Source organism: Cherax quadricarinatus, chromosome 94 (assembly GCF_038502225.1).
Source record: "Cherax quadricarinatus isolate ZL_2023a chromosome 94, ASM3850222v1, whole genome shotgun sequence".
Lineage (NCBI taxonomy): Eukaryota > Metazoa > Arthropoda > Malacostraca > Decapoda > Parastacidae > Cherax > Cherax quadricarinatus.
In genome coordinates this window covers 5846727-5866967 of record NC_091385.1, presented here as the reverse complement: position 1 = coordinate 5866967, position 20241 = coordinate 5846727, and the positions used below count along the sequence as shown (strand labels likewise).

The 20241-nt window shown below is 43.3% G+C and overlaps 1 protein-coding gene across 1 annotated transcript in view; it reads left to right on the top strand.

Annotated features, from left to right (window-relative positions):
- The window catches only part of LOC128700883 (DBH-like monooxygenase protein 1), a 430549-nt gene that overhangs the window by 333820 nt on the left and 76488 nt on the right, over positions 1-20241 (top strand). Inside the window, exons 3-4 of the mRNA XM_070104742.1 lie at positions 12817-14416; positions 17801-17978. Coding sequence (XP_069960843.1) covers positions 13926-14416; positions 17801-17978 — 669 coding nt within the window. The 5' untranslated portion in view covers positions 12817-13925. The remainder of the gene's footprint in view (positions 1-12816; positions 14417-17800; positions 17979-20241) is intronic.

Genomic DNA, 20241 nt, shown 5'->3' with positions numbered 1-20241 from the left:
GAACACAGCAGCCACAGTGATGAGTAGTAGATGGTGATGCATCAGAGATGAACACAACATCAACAATGACGAACACAGCGTCAACAGTGATTAGTGGTAGATGATGATGCATCAGAGATGAACACAACATCAACAATGATGAACACAGCGTCAACAGTGATTAGTGGTAGATGGTGATGCATCAAAGTGATGAACTGAGCATCTCTCAACTCTCCATGTACTTCTCTTCCTCTTCCTCCAGTACACTCCACTTCCTGCCGCCTGCGGTGCCCCCAGCTGAGTGTGACTCACCCCTCACTTCCCCTCACCCAATCTTTGGGGGTGGTAATAGCTGTGCCAAGAACCCCCTCCCCTCACTCCTACCCCTTCCCCTCTTTCCCCTCTTCAGTCATACTTCCCCTTACTTGAATTCTTCCAATCTATCCACCGTCTTCCCCTTCATTCATCAATTTCTCTCTCCCTCTCTTCCTCCTCCGTTCGTCTGCTCTCGTCTCCCCATCTTCATTCTCGCTTTTTTCTGACTCCTGTTCCTTACATTTTTCCCTCAGTTTTTCCTTTTCCTCCTCTTTTTCTTCCATTTCCTCCTTTTTTTCCCCCCTCATCATTAAAATTATTTCGACTTTTTTAATTATCTCGTCTTCACCTTTCTCCCTCCACCCTCTCTCTCTCTCTCTCTCTCTCTCACACACACACACACTCAGATAAGATGAAACTCGGATGAAACAGATGTTAGGAAGTATTCCTTCAGCCATAGAGTTGTCAGGAAGTGAAACAATCTGGAGAGTTATGTAGTGGAGGCAGGAGCCATACATAGCTTTAAGAAGAGGTACGATAAAGCTCTTAGAGCAGAGAGAGGACCTAGTAGCGACCAGTGAAGAGGCGGGGCCAGGAGCTGTGACAACTCCTGCAACCACAATTAGGTGAGTACACACACACACACACACACACACACACACAGCGTTGGTTATTAACATTCCTATCACTAGGCCCATTTTTTTTAGGCTGAGGCTTCAAATGTTAATGGTTGAAATTTAGTCTTCAGTTGTTGAAAAAAATGAAGGAAAGTGTATTATGAAGGTGACGTAAAAATATCAGCCTATGTGATTTTTTTTTGGGGGGGGGGCAGCAAGGGTCCGCGACCACCTCTTTGAGAACCATTTAACAGGGGGGAAAATTTCACGGAAGAGACTCCCGTAATCTACAACAGGTGATAAACAGGTAACAGGACAACAGGTGTTAAAACAGGTGATAAACAGGTAACAGGTGTTAAAACAGGTGTTAAACAGGTAACAGGACAACAGGTGTTAAAAACAGGTGACAAACAGGCAAAAGGACGAGTGACAGAACAGGTAACATGACAACAGTAAAACAGATGAGAGAACAGGTAACAGGACTGCAGGTAGTGAAAACAGGTAACAGGACAACAGGTAGTAAAACAGGTAAAAGGACAACAGGTGGTAAAAGCAGGGAACAGGACAACGGGTGGTAAAAAACACACAGGACAACGGGTAGTAAAAAAACAAGCAACAGAACAACTTGTGGTACAAACAGGCAACAGGACAACGTGTGACAAACAGAAAACAAGACCTGAGGTCTTAACTCCATCTCGCCTATTCTTTTTCTTCACCGTTCTGCTATCTTTTCCACCCTCTTTATCTCTCTCCCTCTCCCTGTCGCGTAATCCTTCTACCTAATTCTCTCTCTCTCTCTCTCTCTGCTTATTTCTTCCCACATCTCTCTTCTTCATACGACTCACCTTGTCTCCCTTTTCTTTCATATTCTTCCTTATAAATTTTTTTTTTACACGGGGTTTGACAAGGTTAAGGATTCCTAGCTTTATTGACAAGCTATTTACAGGTTAAGGATTCCTACCTTTATTGACAAGCTATTTACAGGTTAAGGATTCCTACCTTTATTGACAAGCTATTTACAGGTTAAGGATTCCTAACTTTATTGACAAGCTATTTACAGGTTAAGGATTCCTAACTTTATTGACAAGCTATTTACAGGTTAAGGATCCCTAGTTTTATTGACAGCTATTTACAGGTTAAGGATTCCTAACTTTATTGGCAAGCTAAGAGCTGTTACCTACATCAGCTCATTTGAAAGCATTTTCATTGTTATGAGACATACAAGTAGGGAACAGGATGAAGTTGGAGCCATCTGTGGGCCAGCATTTTCATTTGATCAACTGACTTTATCTCGTTGACATCATTATGCTGTACGAATGTGTTCCAAACTCGAGTCATCCTGGGTATGTATGATCTCAGATGGAGTGATGTTCTGGAGAAGGTTACAGCTTTCCAAACCTACCTACCTACCTCCTCTCTCTCTCTCTCTCTCTCTCTCTCTCTCTCTCTCTCTCTCTCTCTCTCTCTATCATTACCAGCATCAGAGATAATGTTACATTGCATCAAATTCTCTCTCCCTTTGTCTGCTGTACCGCTTCCTCCTCCTCCTCCTCCCTTTCCTCTTCCTCATCCTCCTCCCTCGCTTCCTATCTCCCTTTCCTCTCTCACTCTTCGTGCTTTCCCTCCCTCTCTACCTTCTTTTTATTCTTCACTGTCATTCCGTTCTTTTTTCTCTCTCCTCTCCTCTTTCTTTCCTCTCTCCATGAACTTCTCTTCAGTTTTATCCTCCTCCTTCTCCCCCCAATAATTCTTTCACCACACACTTTTTTCGCTCCTTCTATATTTTTCTCTCTCTTTGCCTTTCTCCCTGTCTCATTCTTACTCTCCCTTTTTCTCTCTCCTTCCTTCACTCACCCTCTCCTTCCATCTATATTTTTCTTTTTCTCTCACTTTCTCCTCTCTCCCTTTGCCTTTTACCTTTCACATTCTTCCCTTCCCTTTCTCCCTCTCCTCCCATTACTCTCCCTCTCCTCCCTTTACTCTCCCTCTCCTCCCTTTACTCTCCCCTCACCACTGAGGGTAGTGAGGGGTCACGTTACAACCAACACTCACCATAGATCTGCATAAATTTTATCCGGCATATCTTAGCAATTATTAATGTATTCTGATGCAAAGTACAGCTGTAGTCCTTGTTTGTAACGCTGTTATTGTGTAACGCGATGTTGTCACTGTAACGTTGTTATTGTGTAACGCAATGTTGTCACTGTAACGTTGTTATTGTGTAACGCAATGTTGTCACTGTAACGCTGTTATTGTGTAACGCGATGTTGTCACTGTAACGTTGTTATTGTGTAACGCAATGTTGTCACTGTAACGCTGTTATTGTGTAACGCAATGTTGTCACTGTAACGTTGTTATTGTGTAACGCAATGTTGTCACTGTAACGTTGTTATTGTGTAACGCAATGTTGTCACTGTAACGCTGTTATTGTGTAACGCAATGTTGTCACTGTAACGTTGTTATTGTGTAACGCAATGTTGTCACTGTAACGTTGTTATTGTGTAACGCAATGTTGTCACTGTAACGCTGTTATTGTGTAACGCAATGTTGTCACTGTAACGTTGTTATTGTGTCTAACACAATGTTGTCACTGTAACGCTGTTATTGTGTCTGTTACACAATGTTATTGTGTAACGCAATGTTGTCACTGTAACGTTGTTATTGTGTCTGTTACACAATGTTATTGTGTAACGTAATGTTATCACTGTAACGTTGTTGTGTGTAACACAGTGTTATTGTGTAACGCAATGTTATCACTGTAACGTTGTTGTGTGTAACACAGTGTTATTGTGTAACGCAATGTTATCACTGTAACGTTGTTGTGTGTAACACAGTGTTATTGTGTAACGCAATGTTGTCACTGTAACGCTGTTATTGTGTAACGCAATGTTGTCACTGTAACGCTGTTATTGTGTCTAACACAATGTTGTCACTGTAACGTTGTTATTGTGTCTGTTACACAATGTTATTGTGTAACGCAATGTTATCACTGTAACGTTGTTGTGTCTAACACAGTGTTATTGTGTAACACAATGTTATCACTGTAACGTTGTTGTGTCTAACACAGTGTTATTGTGTAACGCAATGTTGTCACTGTAACGTTGTGTCTAACACAGTGTTATTGTGTAACACAATGTTATCACTGTAACGTTGTTGTGTCTAACACAGTGTTATTGTGTAACGCAATGTTGTCACTGTAACGCTGTTATTGTGTCTAACACAATGTTGTCACTTTAACGTCGTTATAGTGTCTGTAACACAATGTTACTGTGTCTGTAACACAATGTTACTGTGTCTGTAACACAATGTTACTGTGTCTGTAACACAATGTTACTGTGTCTGTAACACAATGTTACTGTGTCTGTAACACAATGTTACTGTGTCTGTAACACAATGTTACTGTGTCTGTAACACAATGTTACTGTGTCTGTAACACAATGTTACTGTGTCTGTAACACAATGTTACTGTGTCTGTAACACAATGTTACTGTGTCTGTAACACAATGTTACTGTGTCTGTAACACAATGTTACTGTGTCTGTAACACAATGTTACTGTGTCTGTAACACAATGTTACTGTGTCTGTAACACAATGTTACTGTGTCTGTAACACAATGTTACTGTGTCTGTAACACAATGTTACTGTGTCTGTAACACAATGTTACTGTGTCTGTAACACAATGTTACTGTGTCTGTAACACAATGTTACTGTGTCTGTAACAATGTTACTGTGTCTGTGTCACTTTAACGTCGTTATAGTGTCTGTAACACAATGTTACTGTGTCTGTAACACAATGTTACTGTGTCTGTAACACAATGTTACTGTGTCTGTAACACAATGTTACTGTGTCTGTAACACAATGTTACTGTGTCTGTAACACAATGTTACTGTGTCTGTAACACAATGTTACTGTGTCTGTAACACAATGTTACTGTGTCTGTAACACAATGTTACTGTGTCTGTAACACAATGTTACTGTGTCTGTAACACAGTGTTACTGTGTCTGTAACACAATGCAGTCAATGTAACGTAGTTATTGTGTCTAACACACTGTTATTGCGTCTAACACTTATTCCGTCTAACAGTTATTGCGTCTAACACTGTTATTGTGTCTAACACTGTTATTGTGTCTAACACTGTTATTGTGTCTAATATATTGTCAATGTCACTAACCCACTGTTGTCACTCCCATGTACTCCAGTGCACTCCCATGCACTCTCATGTACTCCAGTGCACTCCCATGTACTCCAGTACACTCCTATGGAGTCCAGTGCACTCCCATGTACTCCAGTGCACTCCCATGTACTTCTCATCCTCTCTTCCACTTCTCTGTTTTCTTTCTTCTTGCCTCTTTTCTTGGCATCTCTCTACTTCCTTGTTCTCTATCCATTCCCACTAATTTATCCACCATCCTCACCATCTCTCCATTCTTTACCACCTCCCTCCATACCCTCCTTCATCCCATAGTATCCTCCCTACGCACCATCAACCTTTACTACTACTACTGCTACCACCACCACTACTATTTCTACTACTACTACAATTTCTACTACTATTACTATTTTTACTACTACTACCACCACCACTACTACTACCACCACCACTACTACTACTACCACCACCACTACTACTACCACCACCACTACTACTACTATTTCTACAATTTCTACTACTACTGCTACTATCAATACTACAATTTCTGCTACTACTACCACTACTATTACTACCACTACTACGACTACCACTACTATTACTACCACTACTACGACTACCACTACCACTATTACTACCACTACTACGACTACCACTACAACCACTACTACTATCCTCGCCACTACCCATGGAGAAGAGGTTGCCGGGGTACAGCAGGTGTTTTAAGAGGTTGCCAGGGTACACAGCAGCTATTTTAAGAGGTTGCCAGGGTGCACAGTAGCTATTTTAAGAGGTTGCCAGGTAACACAGCAATTTTATAAGGTTGCCAGGGTACATAACAGGTGTTTTAAGATGTCGCCAGGGTACACAGCAGGTGTTTTAAAAGGTTGCCAGGGTACACAGCAGACGTTTTAAGAGGTTGCCAGGGTACACAGCAGGCGTTTTAAGAGGTTGCCAGGGTACACAGCAGATGTTTTAAGAGGTTGCCAGGGTACACAGCAGATGTTTTATGCTGTAAAACATGTGTCAAGACTGTCCAGAAGCCAGAAACAGTTTTTTACGGGATTAGGAACTCCGTATGTGGAAACAGACACTTAGGTACCGTTCAAGGCATTAGAGGAGATGTTTCGCATCTCTTGGCGCAACGTTTCCTGCAATAAGTTGGTAGCGCCCTCACCTCACACACTAAGGTCCGTGGTTCGATACCCGGTACGGGAGAAAAAATTAGGACGTGTTTCCTAAAGACACCTGCTGTCCATGTTCACCTAGCAGTAAATAAGTACCTGGATGTTAGTCGACAGGTGTGGGTCGCATCCTAGGGACAAAATTAACCTAATTTGCGGGAAATGCTCTGCATAACCAGGAGCTTTCTATATATTATGTCACTTATGTCAGCTATGGTCTGTATAAGTTGCATCAAATACTCGTAGAAATAATAATAATAATAATAATAATAATAATAATATTATTATTATTATTATTATTATTATTATTATTATTATTATTATTATTATTATTATTATTATTATTATTATATTTTAACATTGTGTTAAAAGCTTTCAGAAAAGCCAGTGAAGAAATATGCCAAACTGTTTTTTTTTTCAATTCTGTCTCGTAAATAACCTAACCCATCCTATAGCAGTACTATCACCACCACCATCTACCACAATTGTCACTACCACCACCGGGTTAGTCGACCACCCACCAGCATAGTGTAAACAGTGTCAAGGAGATTCTCTGGTGTCATGACATGTGTCAGATGTGTCATGGACCTCTGCTATACTGATATGACATTCCACCTGTCATTCACAGGGTGTTTGTGGATCTGTTGGGGTGGTGGTAGGTACTGGTAGGTGGTGATAGGGGTAGTGGTGGTGGTAGGTAGTAGTGGTTGTAGTGATGGCAGATAGTGGCCGTAAATAGTGATGGTAGGTAGTAGTGGTCGTAGTGATGGTAGGTAGTGGTCGTAGTGATGGTAGGTAGTAGTGGTCGTAGTGATGGTAGGTAGTAGGGGCCGTAAACAGCTATGGAAGGCAGTAGGGGTCGTAAATAGTGATGGTAGGTAGTAGGGGTCGTAAATAGTGATGGTAGGTAGTAGGGGTCGTAAATAGTGATGGTAGGTAGTAGGGGTCGTAAATAGTGATGGTAGGTAGTAGGGGTAGTAAATAGTGATGGTAGGTAGTAATGGTCGTAAATAGTGATGGTAGATAGTAATGGTCATAAATAGTGATGGTAGATAGTAATGGTCATAAATAGTGATGGTAGATAGTAATGGTCATAATGATGGTAGGTAGTAATGGTCGTAAATAGTGATGGTAGGTAGTAGGGGTCGTAGTGATGGCAGGTAGTAGGGGTCGTAAATAGTAGTGATGGTAGGAAGTAATGGTTGTAAATAATAGTGGTGGTAGATGTTAATGGTGGCGGGTGATGGTAGGTAGTAGTGGTGTAGTAGTGGTGGTGGTAAGTAGTAGTAGTAGTAGTAGTAGTGGTGGTGGTGGTGGTTAGTAGTTGTAGTGGTGGTTAGTAGTAGTAGTAGTGGGGGTGGTGGTAGGTGGCAGCAGTGGTGGTGGTAGGCAGTGGTGGTGGTAGGTAGTGGTGGTGGTAGGCAGTGGTGGTGATGGTAGGTAGTAGTGGTGATGGTAGGTAGTAGTGGTGGTGGTAGGCAGCAGTAGTGGTGGTATGCAGTAGTGGTGGTGATTGGTGGTGGTAGTGGTGATGGAAGTGGGGTGGAAGGTAGTGGTGGTGGAAGGTAGTAATGGTGGTGGTATGCAGTAGTGGTGGTAGTAGGTAGAAGTAGGTGGTAGTGGTGGTAGGTAGTAGTGGTGGTGGTAGTAAGCAGTAATAGTGGTGGTGGTGGTAGGTAGTAATGGTAGTAGTAGTGGTAGGTAGTGGGTGGTGGTGATAGTAGTGGTGGTAGTAGTAGTAGTAGTAGTAGTAGTAGTAGTAGTAGTAGTAGTAGTAGTAGTGGTGGTGGTGGTGGCAGTAGTAGTAGTAGTAGTGGTGGTAGTAGTATAGTAGTAGTAGTGGTGGTAGTAGTATAGTAGTAGTAGTGGTGGTAGTAGTATAGTAGTAGTGGTGGAAGTAGTAGCGGTAGTGGTGGTAGTAGTGGTGGTGGTGGTAGGTAGTGGGTGGTGGTGGTGGTAGGTAGTGGGTGGTGGTGGTGGTAGGTAGTGGGTGGTGGTGGTGCTAGGTAGTGGGTGGTGGTAGTAATAGTAGTGGTGGTAGTGGTGGTGGTGGTGGTAGTAGTAGTAGTAGTAGTGGTGGTGGTGGTGGTAGTAGTAGTAGTGGTGGTAGTAGTGGTGGTGGTAGTAGTGGTGGTGGTGGTGGTAGTAGTGGTGGTGGTGGTAGTAGTAGTAGTAGTGGTGGTGGTGGTAGTAGTAGTGGTGGTGGTGGTGGTGGGTAGTGGGTGGTGGTGGTGGTAGTAGTGGTGGTGATAGAAGTGGTGGTAGTAGTAGTAGTAGTAGTGGTGGTAGTAGTGGTGGTGGTAGTAGTGGTGGTGATAGAAGTGGTGGTGGTAGTAGTAGTGGTGGTAGAAGTGGTGGTGGTAGTAGTAGTGGTGGTAGTAGTGGTGGTAGTAGTGGTGGTAGTAGTGGTGGTAGTAGTGGTGGTGGTGGTAGTAGTGGTGGTGGTAGTAGTGGTGGTGGTAGTAGTGGTGGTGGTAGTAGTGGTGGTAGTAGTGGTGGTGGTGGTGGTAGTAGTGGTTGTGGTGGTAGTGGTGGTGGTGGTAGTGGTGGTGGTAGTAGTAGTAGTGGTGGTGGTGGTAGTATTGGTGGTAGTAGTGGTGGTGGTGGTAGTATTGGTGGTGGTAGTGGTGGTAGCAGTAGTAGTGGTGGTAGTAGTGATGGTGGTAGTGATGGTGGTAGTAGCAGTGGTGGTAGCAGTAGTGGTGGTAATTTAATAAGTAATAATTATGATGGAAGAATGGAGAGAAACACAAGGAAGTCCAGTTTGGAGGAAGAGAATGAGGAAGAGGGGGAGGAAGAGAATGAGGAAGAGGGGGAGGAAGAGGAGAAGGAGAAAGAGGAGGAGGAAGAGGGGATAAAGACGGGGAGGAGGAGGAGGAGGAGGAGGAGGAGGAGGAAGCAGCTGCAAAGATGACTCGTGACTCACACATTAATTCTCTCCCTCAGACATATCACCACTCCTTCCCCCTCCTTCACTCCACCACTCTTTCCCTCCTTCACTCCACCACTCCTTCACTCCTTCCCCCTCCTTCACTCCATCACTCTTTCCCTCCTTCACTCCACCACTCCTTCCCCCTCCTTCACTCCACCACTCTTTCCCTCCTTCACTCCACCACTCCTTCCCCCCTCCTTCACTCCACTACTCCTTCCCTCCACCACTCCTTCCCTCCACCACTCCTACACCCTTCATAAGTTGTTCCTTTCTCCCTTACGACAATCTCCCTTCTTCTAATGCCCCTTCCTTTCTCCTTTCCACGTATCCTACACTGTTCACCTCTTCCGTATCTTACACCTCCGTTCCATAACAGAGGAACAGAGTACCTGATGAGCCGGGTTGTGGTTTGTATGTCGGACTGCCTGTGGCCAGCAATAACAGCCTGGTTGATCAGGTGATGATCCACTAGGAAGTCTGGTCTAGGACCGGGCCGTGGGGGCGATGACCCCCACACAACATAATTCGGTTAAAGAGGAACAACACACAGATGGAATAGTAAAGTAATAGTAGCAGTAGTAGTAGTAATAGTAGCAGTAGTAGTAGTAGTAGTAGTAGTAGTAGTAGTAGTAGTAGTAGTAATAGTAGCAGTAGTAGTAGTAGCAGTAGTAGTAGCATCAGAAGTAGTAGTAATAGTAGTAGTAGCATCAGAAGTAATAGTATCAGTAGTAATAGCAGTAATAGTAATAATAAGAGTAACAGCAATAACAGTAGTTGTAATAATAGTAATAGCTGTAATAGTAACAGCAGTAGTAGTAATAATAATAATAGTAATTACAGTAATAGTAAAAACAGTATAAGCAGTAATAATAATAGTAACAGTAATGGTAGTAATATTAACAGTAGTAATAGTAATAGCCCGTGGTGGTAGTAGTAGTTGTTGTAGTAGTAGTAGTAGTTGTTGTAGTAGTAGTAGTTGTTGGAGTAGTAGTAGTAGTAGTAGTAGTCAGAAGCAGTTCCTCGAACACATTATTATCATCATCAAGGGGAAGCGCTAAACCCGGAAGATTATACAGCGCCTGGGGGAGGGGATGTGGAAGGCATTCAGGCTTAATTCGGGGAACTGGAGCACAGATCCAATACCCTAAATCAAGAGCCCCTCACCAACATCAAGGAACCTTCCTTGAAGGGTTCTCGACCACAGAAAAAACAACTGAGTGCGCGCGCGCACACGCGCTCACAATATTTCCAGTTCTATTAATACGTGCTTTTTCTGACGTTAATTAAATGTGTCCTTAGTAGGGAGGGGGTGAGGGTAGGGAGGGAGGGGGTGAGGGAGGGGGTGAGGGAGGGGGTGAGGGAGGGGGTGAGGGAGGGGAGGGGGTGAGGGAGGGGAGGGGGTGAGGGAGGGGAGGGGGTGAGGGTAGGGAGGTGGTGAGGGTAAGTAGTAGGTGAGGGAGGGGGTGAGGGAGGGGGTGAGGGTAGGTAGTGGGTGAGGGAGGGGGTGAGGGGAAAGGGAAGGAAGGGGAGAGTGAGGGGAGTCAGACATAATGCAGGTCCCACACCATTAACTACTGACACCACTTATCAAAGATTTTAACAGGAAACCTACGTACGTACGTGTGTGTGTGTGTGTGTGTGTGTGTGTGTGTGTGTGTTTACACTAGCCTATATATGATTGCAGGGGTCGATTCACAGCTCCTGCAAGCTGAGAGAGAGAGAGAGAGAGAGAGAGAGAGAGTCTTAAGAAGTATAGTTCTAAGCTTACTAACAAGAAAAAAAAATTCTCCCACTGGTGAGTAGAGAGAGGGAGAGAGAGAGAGAGATACAGAGAGATACAGAGAGAGAGACAGAGAGAGAGAGAGAGAGAGAGAGAGAGAGACAGAGACAGAGACAGAGAGAGACAGAGAGACAGAAATTCACCTACTAGTGGTAGCAAAGGGGTGAAGATTCGTCTCTTAGTCACTCCTATCACTTCAATAACCCTCTTCAATCGTCGTAGTCTTCCTCTTCCTCTCCTCGTACCCTCTTCTCTTCCTCCTCTTCCATCCACCTCTCGCAGCTGAGACAAGGTGTTCTCAATGTGGCATTTACCAGGCATTTACCAGGCATTTACCAGGCATTTACCTGACATTTACCTGGCGTAAGCTTCAAGGGTCTCGCATCTGGCAGCTAAAATCCCTGTGCTTTCCCAGGATTGTTCCTGCTTATCTTACCTGAGTGTTTCCTCTGATTGTTTCTGCTCACCTGACCTAACTCTTCACTTACATTGTCAGGTAAAAGGACACATGTGCAACTTATATGACATTTTATTGTGGCAACGTTTCGCTCTTCAGGAGCTTTATCAAGTCGTTGCTTGACAAAGCTCCTGGAGAGCGAAACGTTGCCACAATGTCACATTAGTTGCACTTGTGTTCTTTTACCTAACATACTGTCGGTAATTCTACCAACATATTCACTCAGATTGTTCCTATTCACCTGAGTACACATTCAGATTATTCCTATTCACCTGAGCACACACTCAGATTGTTCCTGCTCACGTTACCTGAATGCTTCATTAGATTTTCTGAATTCTGAGAATTTTTTTTTCTCATAACCTAACCAAACTTAGCGTAACCTAGTCTAACCTAACTCACGAAATCGTAATGACACGATTGCAAACAAACCATACCACGGGCGGGGATAGAACCCGCGATCAGAGAGTCTCAAAACTCCAGACCGTCGCGTTAGCCACTGAAGCATCTTATTGTGGCTAGCTGGTCCAGTGGCTAATGCGACGGTCTGGAGTTTTGAGACTCTCTGATCGCGGGTTCTATCCCCACCCGTGGTATGGTTTGTTTGCAATCGTGTCATTACGATTTCGTGAGTCATGTTAACGGCAGTGAAGGGACTTGAGCTAGAGTTCGTCACGGCCACGCTAGCTGGAGATTCGTCTGTAAAAACTTGCATTTGTGGTCACAGAGGTGCCTATGCTAACCTTCCTATGGTGTAGAAATATACCTAGTTGGACGAATCTTATTGTGGCTAGCTGGTCCAGTGGCTAACGCCACGGTCTGGAGTTTTGAGACTCTCTGATCGCGGGTTCAAACCCCGCCCATGGTATGGTTTTAGTCAAACCTAACCTAACCAAACTTAGTGTAACCTAGTCTAATCTAACCTAACCTTAGAAAACTTACCTGACCTTATTATAACAAGCGCAATTGAATTTAGCCTAATCCAACTAAATATAATTTAGATAAGTTTATAATAATTTAATAATAAATAATAAATAATAAACAAACACAATGGAATGTATTTTTTTTCGTTAGGTTCAGAATGATTTTTGCGAAATTATTGCATACACAAATTTTCGTTTGCCTTATTCTGCAAGAAGAGCGTTGTTATTTAAGTCAAAATAGCTAGTTTTACCTATTCGGCATGATATATATATATATATATATATATATATATATATATATATATATATATATATATATATATATATATATATATATATATGTTACCTAAGACACTTTTCATTTCTTTTTTGATCTGATTATCAATCATATGTACTTTTCGCAACTTGGAATGTATCACCTTGTCTTCCCTGGTCAAAGTTAGTGGTTTGTACTGATATATTTCTCTCTCGTCTTTTCAGGCTGATTGATAAAGTGGTCATAGCGAGGCTCCGGGAATAACTGCGAGGCTCCAGGAATAACTGCGAGGCTCCGGGAATAAGTGCGAGGCTCCGGGAATAAGTGCGAGGCTCCGGGAATAACTGAGAGGCTCTGGGAATAAGTGCTATGCTCCGGGAATAAGTGTGAGGCTCCGGGAATAAGTGCGAGGCTCCGGGAACAACTGCGAGGCTCCGGGAATAACTGCGAGGCTCCGGGAATAACTGGAGGCTCCGGGAATAACTGGAGGCTCCGGGAATAACTGCGAGTTTCCACAGATCGTTAACTGGAGAATGGATGAAGCACACACGAGAAACAGACTCGGGAGTACGAGAGGTTGATACCTGTCCTCATAAAGTACTCTGGAGTACCAAATATAAGCCGACTCATTCATCATAACATACTCTCTCTGGAGTACCAGAAGCGGCTGATTCCATTCCTCCTAACACATCCTGTGGAGTGGTGGAAGCGGATTCCCGTTTCATAAGGTATCTTTCTGAAGTGTCAACAAAGGTGACTCCGGCCACATAACATCCCTAGCTGGCTACTTTCTTCCTCACTCTCACCTCAGAGCTCCTTCACAAGCTTCCCCGATCCTAAGTATACATTACACACGCTGGAGAATGAATGTCTGACAGATCCAAAAAGTCAGTGGGGATCAAAGGCTCGTGGCTCGCTTCAGATGGTCGAGAGAGAAATTTCCACATACCATAATTTAGCCCGTTAAGTTGTAAGGGCTCCCCGCCTTTGTTATTGCCTTTGGAAGTCTCATATTAGAGGATTCAACTGATGAATTATAAAGTGGTTTTCTTCCTTTGAAGGATAAAGGAAATAAAGTGTACAGGGGGTATAATCTTATTCAGACCACGGCATGGCTTGGTAAATTTTTACCTCTCGTCTTGGTAGATTTCACTTGGTTCCTAAGAAAGCAGCTGCTAAGCCTTAAGAGGTCTCAAGATTATTATTTAAGACGCATATTACAGCTCTTCACTCACCTGAACGAGGCTGAGAATGTCCCTACGAAGAAGGCGACGCAGTGGAAGATAGCACCAACAAAACAAATCCCTTCAACTCTCCACCTCTGCTAAGAACCATGGAGTTAGCACACACAACCCTTTCCTCCTGCATTCCCTGCCCATCCTCTCGCTCCAGGAATAGATATTTTTATACCCAGACAAGACATCCTCAATGTTCCAACACTCCAACCAAAACAATGACAACCCAAACACGCAGATCTCAAACGCCTGGACGCCAAAACAGTTCTTGTGGGATTTCAACTTCCTCTTCCTCCTCCAGTTTGTTTCCGACGACCCTCTCGTTGCTGCGCCTCCTTCGAGTACTTGCCGTTTTACTACTGGTGCCTCAGGTTATGTCGTTCGCGACGTCCTCCTTCATCACGCCACGACTGACGTCCTTCGAGTCGTGGGAGCACGAGGCGCGGCTGGAGGAGACGGGAGCTTTCGTGGTACAGTGGTCACCGCGGGAGGAAAGTATAGAGTTCCGGGTGACAGCAAGAACCACGGGTTACATAGGATTTGGTCTCTCATCCAAACCCAGGATGGATGGCGCCGATATCGTCGTCGGGTAAGTGGCCAAGTGTACCTGTATCCAAGTGTCCCTGTATCCAAGCATCCCTTAATCCAAGCATCCCTCAATCCAAGCATCTCTCAATCCAAGCATCCCTTAATCCAAGCATCCCTCAATCCAAGCTTCACACTATTCAAGCATCCCTCTATCCTTACGCTGGTGTTTTGACACATTTTTAAATGGGGAAAACGCTGGACGACCTGGGATAACACCTCACCTGGAAAATGGGATGTAATTAGGTAACATTTAAGGAAGGGGATGTTAGCTAGCAGTCCTCACATCAAACCCCATCACAGGCATCAAGACACTCCTCTCAGAGGGCCACTGTCCCTTTATTGACCCAAATGCTGGTAGTAATGTACCAAATTTCCCCTACAACCCAAATGTTTCCTGTTTTGGTTGATGGGTATGAAAGGCCGAGGGATCATAAGTTTGGTCTATTCAACCGATGCTGCAGCATCAATAGATCCCAGTCCCAGAAAACAGTATAAATTATATGTAGATAAATAATAATAATAATCTTTATTTCTACAAGTACATGATACAACTTATACAGACCATAACTGACATCAGTGATATATTACTGTATAGAAAGCTCCTTGTTATGCACAGCATTTAGGGCAAATTAGGTCAATTTTGTTCCCAGGATGCAACCCACACTAGTCCACTAATACCCAGGTACCTATTTTACTGCTAGGTGAGCATGGACAGCAGGTGTCTTAAGGAAATCCGTCCTAACGTTTGCACCCGCACCGGGAATCGAACCAAGGATCTCAATGTGTGAGCTGAGTGCGCTACCAATCAAGCTACGGCACACGGAACAATATTTTACATAAGTGATAAGTTGATAAATTAGAAACATGTACCATACCTGGAAACATTTCGCCACACAGTGGCTTCATCAGTCCAGTACAAAGAAGAGTGAAGATCAGAAGCAGACTGAGGGACTGATTACCTCAAACTCCTTCTGATCTTCACCATTCTCCTTTGGACCGATGAAGCCACTGTGCGTAAGTAAGTTTATTCAGGTATACACAAATAGTTGTGTAAGAATGGTATATAATACCGACAAGATGAAATTATGACACATGTGCAACATCTGGGTATCTTTATTGTAGACGTTTCGCCATCCAGTGGCTTTATCAACACAAATTCCAGGACATAACTTGAAGACAGTAAGACTATTTACAGAAGATGAGGTAATCAGTCCCTCAACCTAGGAGTAGGTGCGAAGAGCACCATAGTCGTGGAGATTCCACGACTACGGTGTTCTTCGCACCTACTCCTAGGTTGAGGGACTGATTACCTCATCTTCTGTACATATTTCTACTGCCTTCAAATTATGTCCTGGAATTTGTATTGATAAAGCCACTGGATGGCGAAACGTCTACAATAAAGATACCCAGATGTTGCACATGTGTCTTAATTTCACACAAATAGTTAAATAGATTATCATACATAGCAGCATACGTGTAGAAAACCTGGGATAACCCAAAAAAGGCAGACAGTGACTTATTTCCATTGGGGTCCTTTGGCGAAACGTTTCCTCAGTAAAGATATCCAACTGTGGCACACGTGTCTAATTTACAATAATATAATACGACCACAAAACGAAGCATTGGACTGAAGCCATTTCAGTCCTGTGCTATACGACTGCATTAAGTGGTATCACTTCTCAATGTTCACCACTTGCCCGTCCACCACTTACTCTAATAAGTCATTATGTACATTTAAGAGTACACAGGTAACTCACACAAAGTATAAACCTATGCGTGTTATTTATGTATTGTACCCGTCACTTTACTGGACCTTGCTATTCTTTACACTTAAAAGGTTCGCCATATTTTAGCACTGTTCTTCGGTAAGTTTAACTCGCTTCTTCATTTTTTGGGTTAAATTTTTGTCTGTGGTTTACCGAGCATACTGCCAGTTCTCCCTTAACTCTGGAGGAAGGTGGTGACTAGTGACAAACACAGGGCGTGTTGGCATCTCTCTCTCTCTCTCTCTCTCTCTCTCTCTCTCTCTCTCTCTCTCTCTCTCTCAGTTCTGGCACAAACACAGGGGGTGTTGGCATCTCTCTCAATCTCTCTCTCTCTCTCTCTCTCTCTCAGTTCTGGCACAAACACAGGGGATGTTGGCATCTCTCTCTCTCTCTCTCACACACACACACACAGTTCTGGCACAAACACAGGGCGTGTTGGCATCTCTCTCACACAGTTCTGGCACAAACACAGGGGGTGTTGGCATCTCTCTCAATCTCTCTCTCTCTCTCTCTCAGTTCTGGCACAAACACAGGGGGTGTTGGCATCTCTCTCTCTCTCTCTCACTCACACACACAGTTCTGGCACAAACACAGGGCGTGTTGGCATCTCTCTCACACAGTTCTGGCACAAACGCAGGGCGTATTGGCATCTCTCACACACAGTTCTAGCACATAAACACGAGTCTGACAGCAGGGTGCCACTCTCCACACATCATCCAGGATGTAGGATTTTGCACATTACGTTTATAATGTCCAAGAGGAGTCACTGAACCAAGAGGGGTCAGAAAACCCCTAAGAGTGTGTAGTGATGGGGGTTTGACCCCAGAAATAGGATTCACGTTGCCCATAATACTTTTTACCATGTTTCCTTACACTGCTGTCCCTGTTCACCTAGCAGTAAGTAGGTACCTGTGTGTTAGTCGACTGGTGTGGGTGGCATCCTGAGGGTGGTAGTATGCCTTAGATAGAGCTCTGCTTTGAAATAAGCTGAGGTAGGATAATAACGGTTCCGAGCCTGTAAATTAACTGAGGCAGGATAATAACAGCTCCGAGCCTGTAAATTAACTGAGGTAGGATAATTTCAGTTCCGAGCCTGTAAATAAACTGAGGTAGGATAATAACAGTTCCGAGCCTGTAAATAAACTGAGGTAGGATAATAACAATATACACCAGGTAGCCTGTAAAAGTGATTTGGTAAAAAAAGCTTCAAAGGATATATTCTATGAGCTATGTTAATTACTGTCTAGGGAAAATAACTCTCTCTCTCTCTCTCTCCCCATCCCTCTCATTTCCTCGCCTCATCTAATTCTCAGTCCTCTTCCTCCCAGTGTAACTTTCCCTTTTCTATTTCCACTTTATCTATTTCCTTCGTCCACAAACAAGATTTCCCTCCTCTCATCCTCTTCAGCCCTTCATTCCATCACCGTCTCTTCTTAGATCATCTTTCTTCCCATCCTCTCCAGCTCCCCTTCAGGCTTCTACTAATGCATTTAACCGTAGATAAACCGACACGTAGATAAACAATACACTTCTGTGTTCCACAAACATCTCCTTCATCTACGTGTCTCCTATTCTCCCTTTTACTACCTTACGCCACTCAGATTACTGATCTCCTACAGGTGGGTACACTCAGGAAAGGCGTACCTGCAGGACAGACACGGGAGGGGGAATCAGGAGCCCTCAGTGGACGATCAGAGAGATTGGATGCTGGTTGGAGGCTATGAAAACGATACCCATACTGTTCTCATTATGTCTCGACCCTACAATACCTGTGACAAGAACGACCACGTCATATCGGTGAGTAGAAAATGAAGTAAAATAGTCTTACTACTAGTAGTAATAGTTGTAGTAGTAACAGTTGTAGTAGTAATAGTAGTAGTAATAGCTGTAGTAGTAACAGTTGTAGTAGTAACAGTTGCAGTAGTAACAGTTGCAGTAGTAACACTTGTAGTAGTAATAGTTGTAGTAGTAACAGTTGCAGTAATAGTTGTTAATAGCTGTAGTAGTAACAGTTGTAGTAGTAACACTTGTAGTAGTAATAGTTGTAGTAGTAACAGTTGCAGTAATAGTTGTAGTAGTAATAGCTGTAGTAGTAATAGCTGTAGTAGTAACAGTTGTAGTAGTAACAGTTGCAGTAGTAACAGTTGCAGTAGTAACACTTGTAGTAGTAATAGTTGTAGTAGTAACAGTTGCAGTAATAGTTGTAGTAGTAATAGCTGTAGTAGTAACAGTTGTAGTAGTAACAGTTGCAGTAGTAACAGTTGCAGTAGTAACACTTGTAGTAGTAATAGTTGTAGTAGTAACAGTTGCAGTAATAGTTGTAGTAGTAATAGCTGTAGTAGTAACAGTTGTAGTAGTAACACTTGTAGTAGTAATAGCTGTAGTAGTAACAGCTGTAGTAGTAACAGTTGTAGTAGTAACAGTTGCAGTAGTAACACTTGTAGTAGTAATAGTTGTAGTAGTAACAGTTGCAGTAATAGTTGTAGTAGTAATAGCTGTAGTAGTAACAGTTGTAGTAGTAACACTTGTAGTAGTAATAGTTGTAGTAGTAACAGTTGCAGTAATAGTTGTAGTAGTAATAGCTGTAGTAGTAACAGTTGTAGTAGTAACACTTGTAGTAGTAACAGTTGTAGTAGTAACAGTTTTAGCAGCAACAGTTGTAGTAGTAATAGTTGTGGTAGTAACAGTTGTAGTAGTAACAGTTGTAGCAGTAACAGTTGTAGTAGTAACAGTTGTAGTAGTAACAGTTGTAGTAGTAACAGTTGTGGTAGTAACAACTGTAGTGGTAACAGCAGCAGAGGTAGTGTTAGTATAAGCAGCAGTAGTAATGGTAGAAGTCAATATGCACACTTTGCGTACCAAGTTTTGATCGAGACGTTTCCTTCTTGTGTACATACAGATTTATAGTCTTACATAGGGCGAAACGTTGCTTCCAATGAGAGGATAGATTTGTAATTATTCTTTTCTTTATTATTATTTACAGCAACTCAAATGAATTCAGTGAACATACACAATAACGACAGTACTGGACAGTGCCACTCATACTGTGAGTGCCATACCAACATAACGACAGTACTGGACAGTGCCACTCATACTGTGAGTGACCATAACGACAGCATTGGACAGTGCCACTCATACTGTGAGTGCCATACCAACATAACGACAGTACTGGACAGTGCCACTCGTACTGTGGGTGCCATACCAACATAACGACAGTACTGGACAGTGCCACTCATACTGTTAGTGACCATAACGACAGTATTGGACAGTGCCACTCATACTGTGAGTGACCATACCAACATAACGACAGTACTGGACAGTGCCACTCATACTGTGAGTGACCATAACGACAGTATTGGACAGTGCCACTCATACTGTGAGCGACAATACCAACATAACGACAGTATTGGACAGTACCACTCATACTGTGAGTGACCATACCAACATAACGACAGTAATGGACAGTGCCACTCATACTGTGAGTGACCATACCAACATAACGACAGTACTGGACAGTGCCACTCATACTGTGAGTGACCATAACGACAGTATTGGACAGTGTCACTCATACTGTGACCTACCAACATAACGACAGTACTGGACAGTGCCACTCATACTGTGAGTGACCATAACGACAGTATTGGACAGTGCCACTCATACTGTGAGTGACCATACCAACATAACGACAGTACTGGACAGTGCCACTCATACTGTGAGTGACCATACCAACATGACAGTACTGGACAGTGCCACTCATACTGTGAGTGACCATACCAACATGACAGTACTGGACAGTGCCACTCATACTGTGAGTGACCATACCAACATAACGACAGTACTGGACAGTGCCACTCATACTGTGAGTGACCATACCAACATGACAGTACTGGACAGTGCCACTCATACTGTGAGTGACCATACCAACATGACAGTACTGGACAGTGCCACTCATACTGTGAGTGACCATACCAACATGACAGTACTGGACAGTGCCACTCATACTGTGAGTGACCATACCAACATAACGACAGTACTGGACAGTGCCACTCGTACTGTGAGT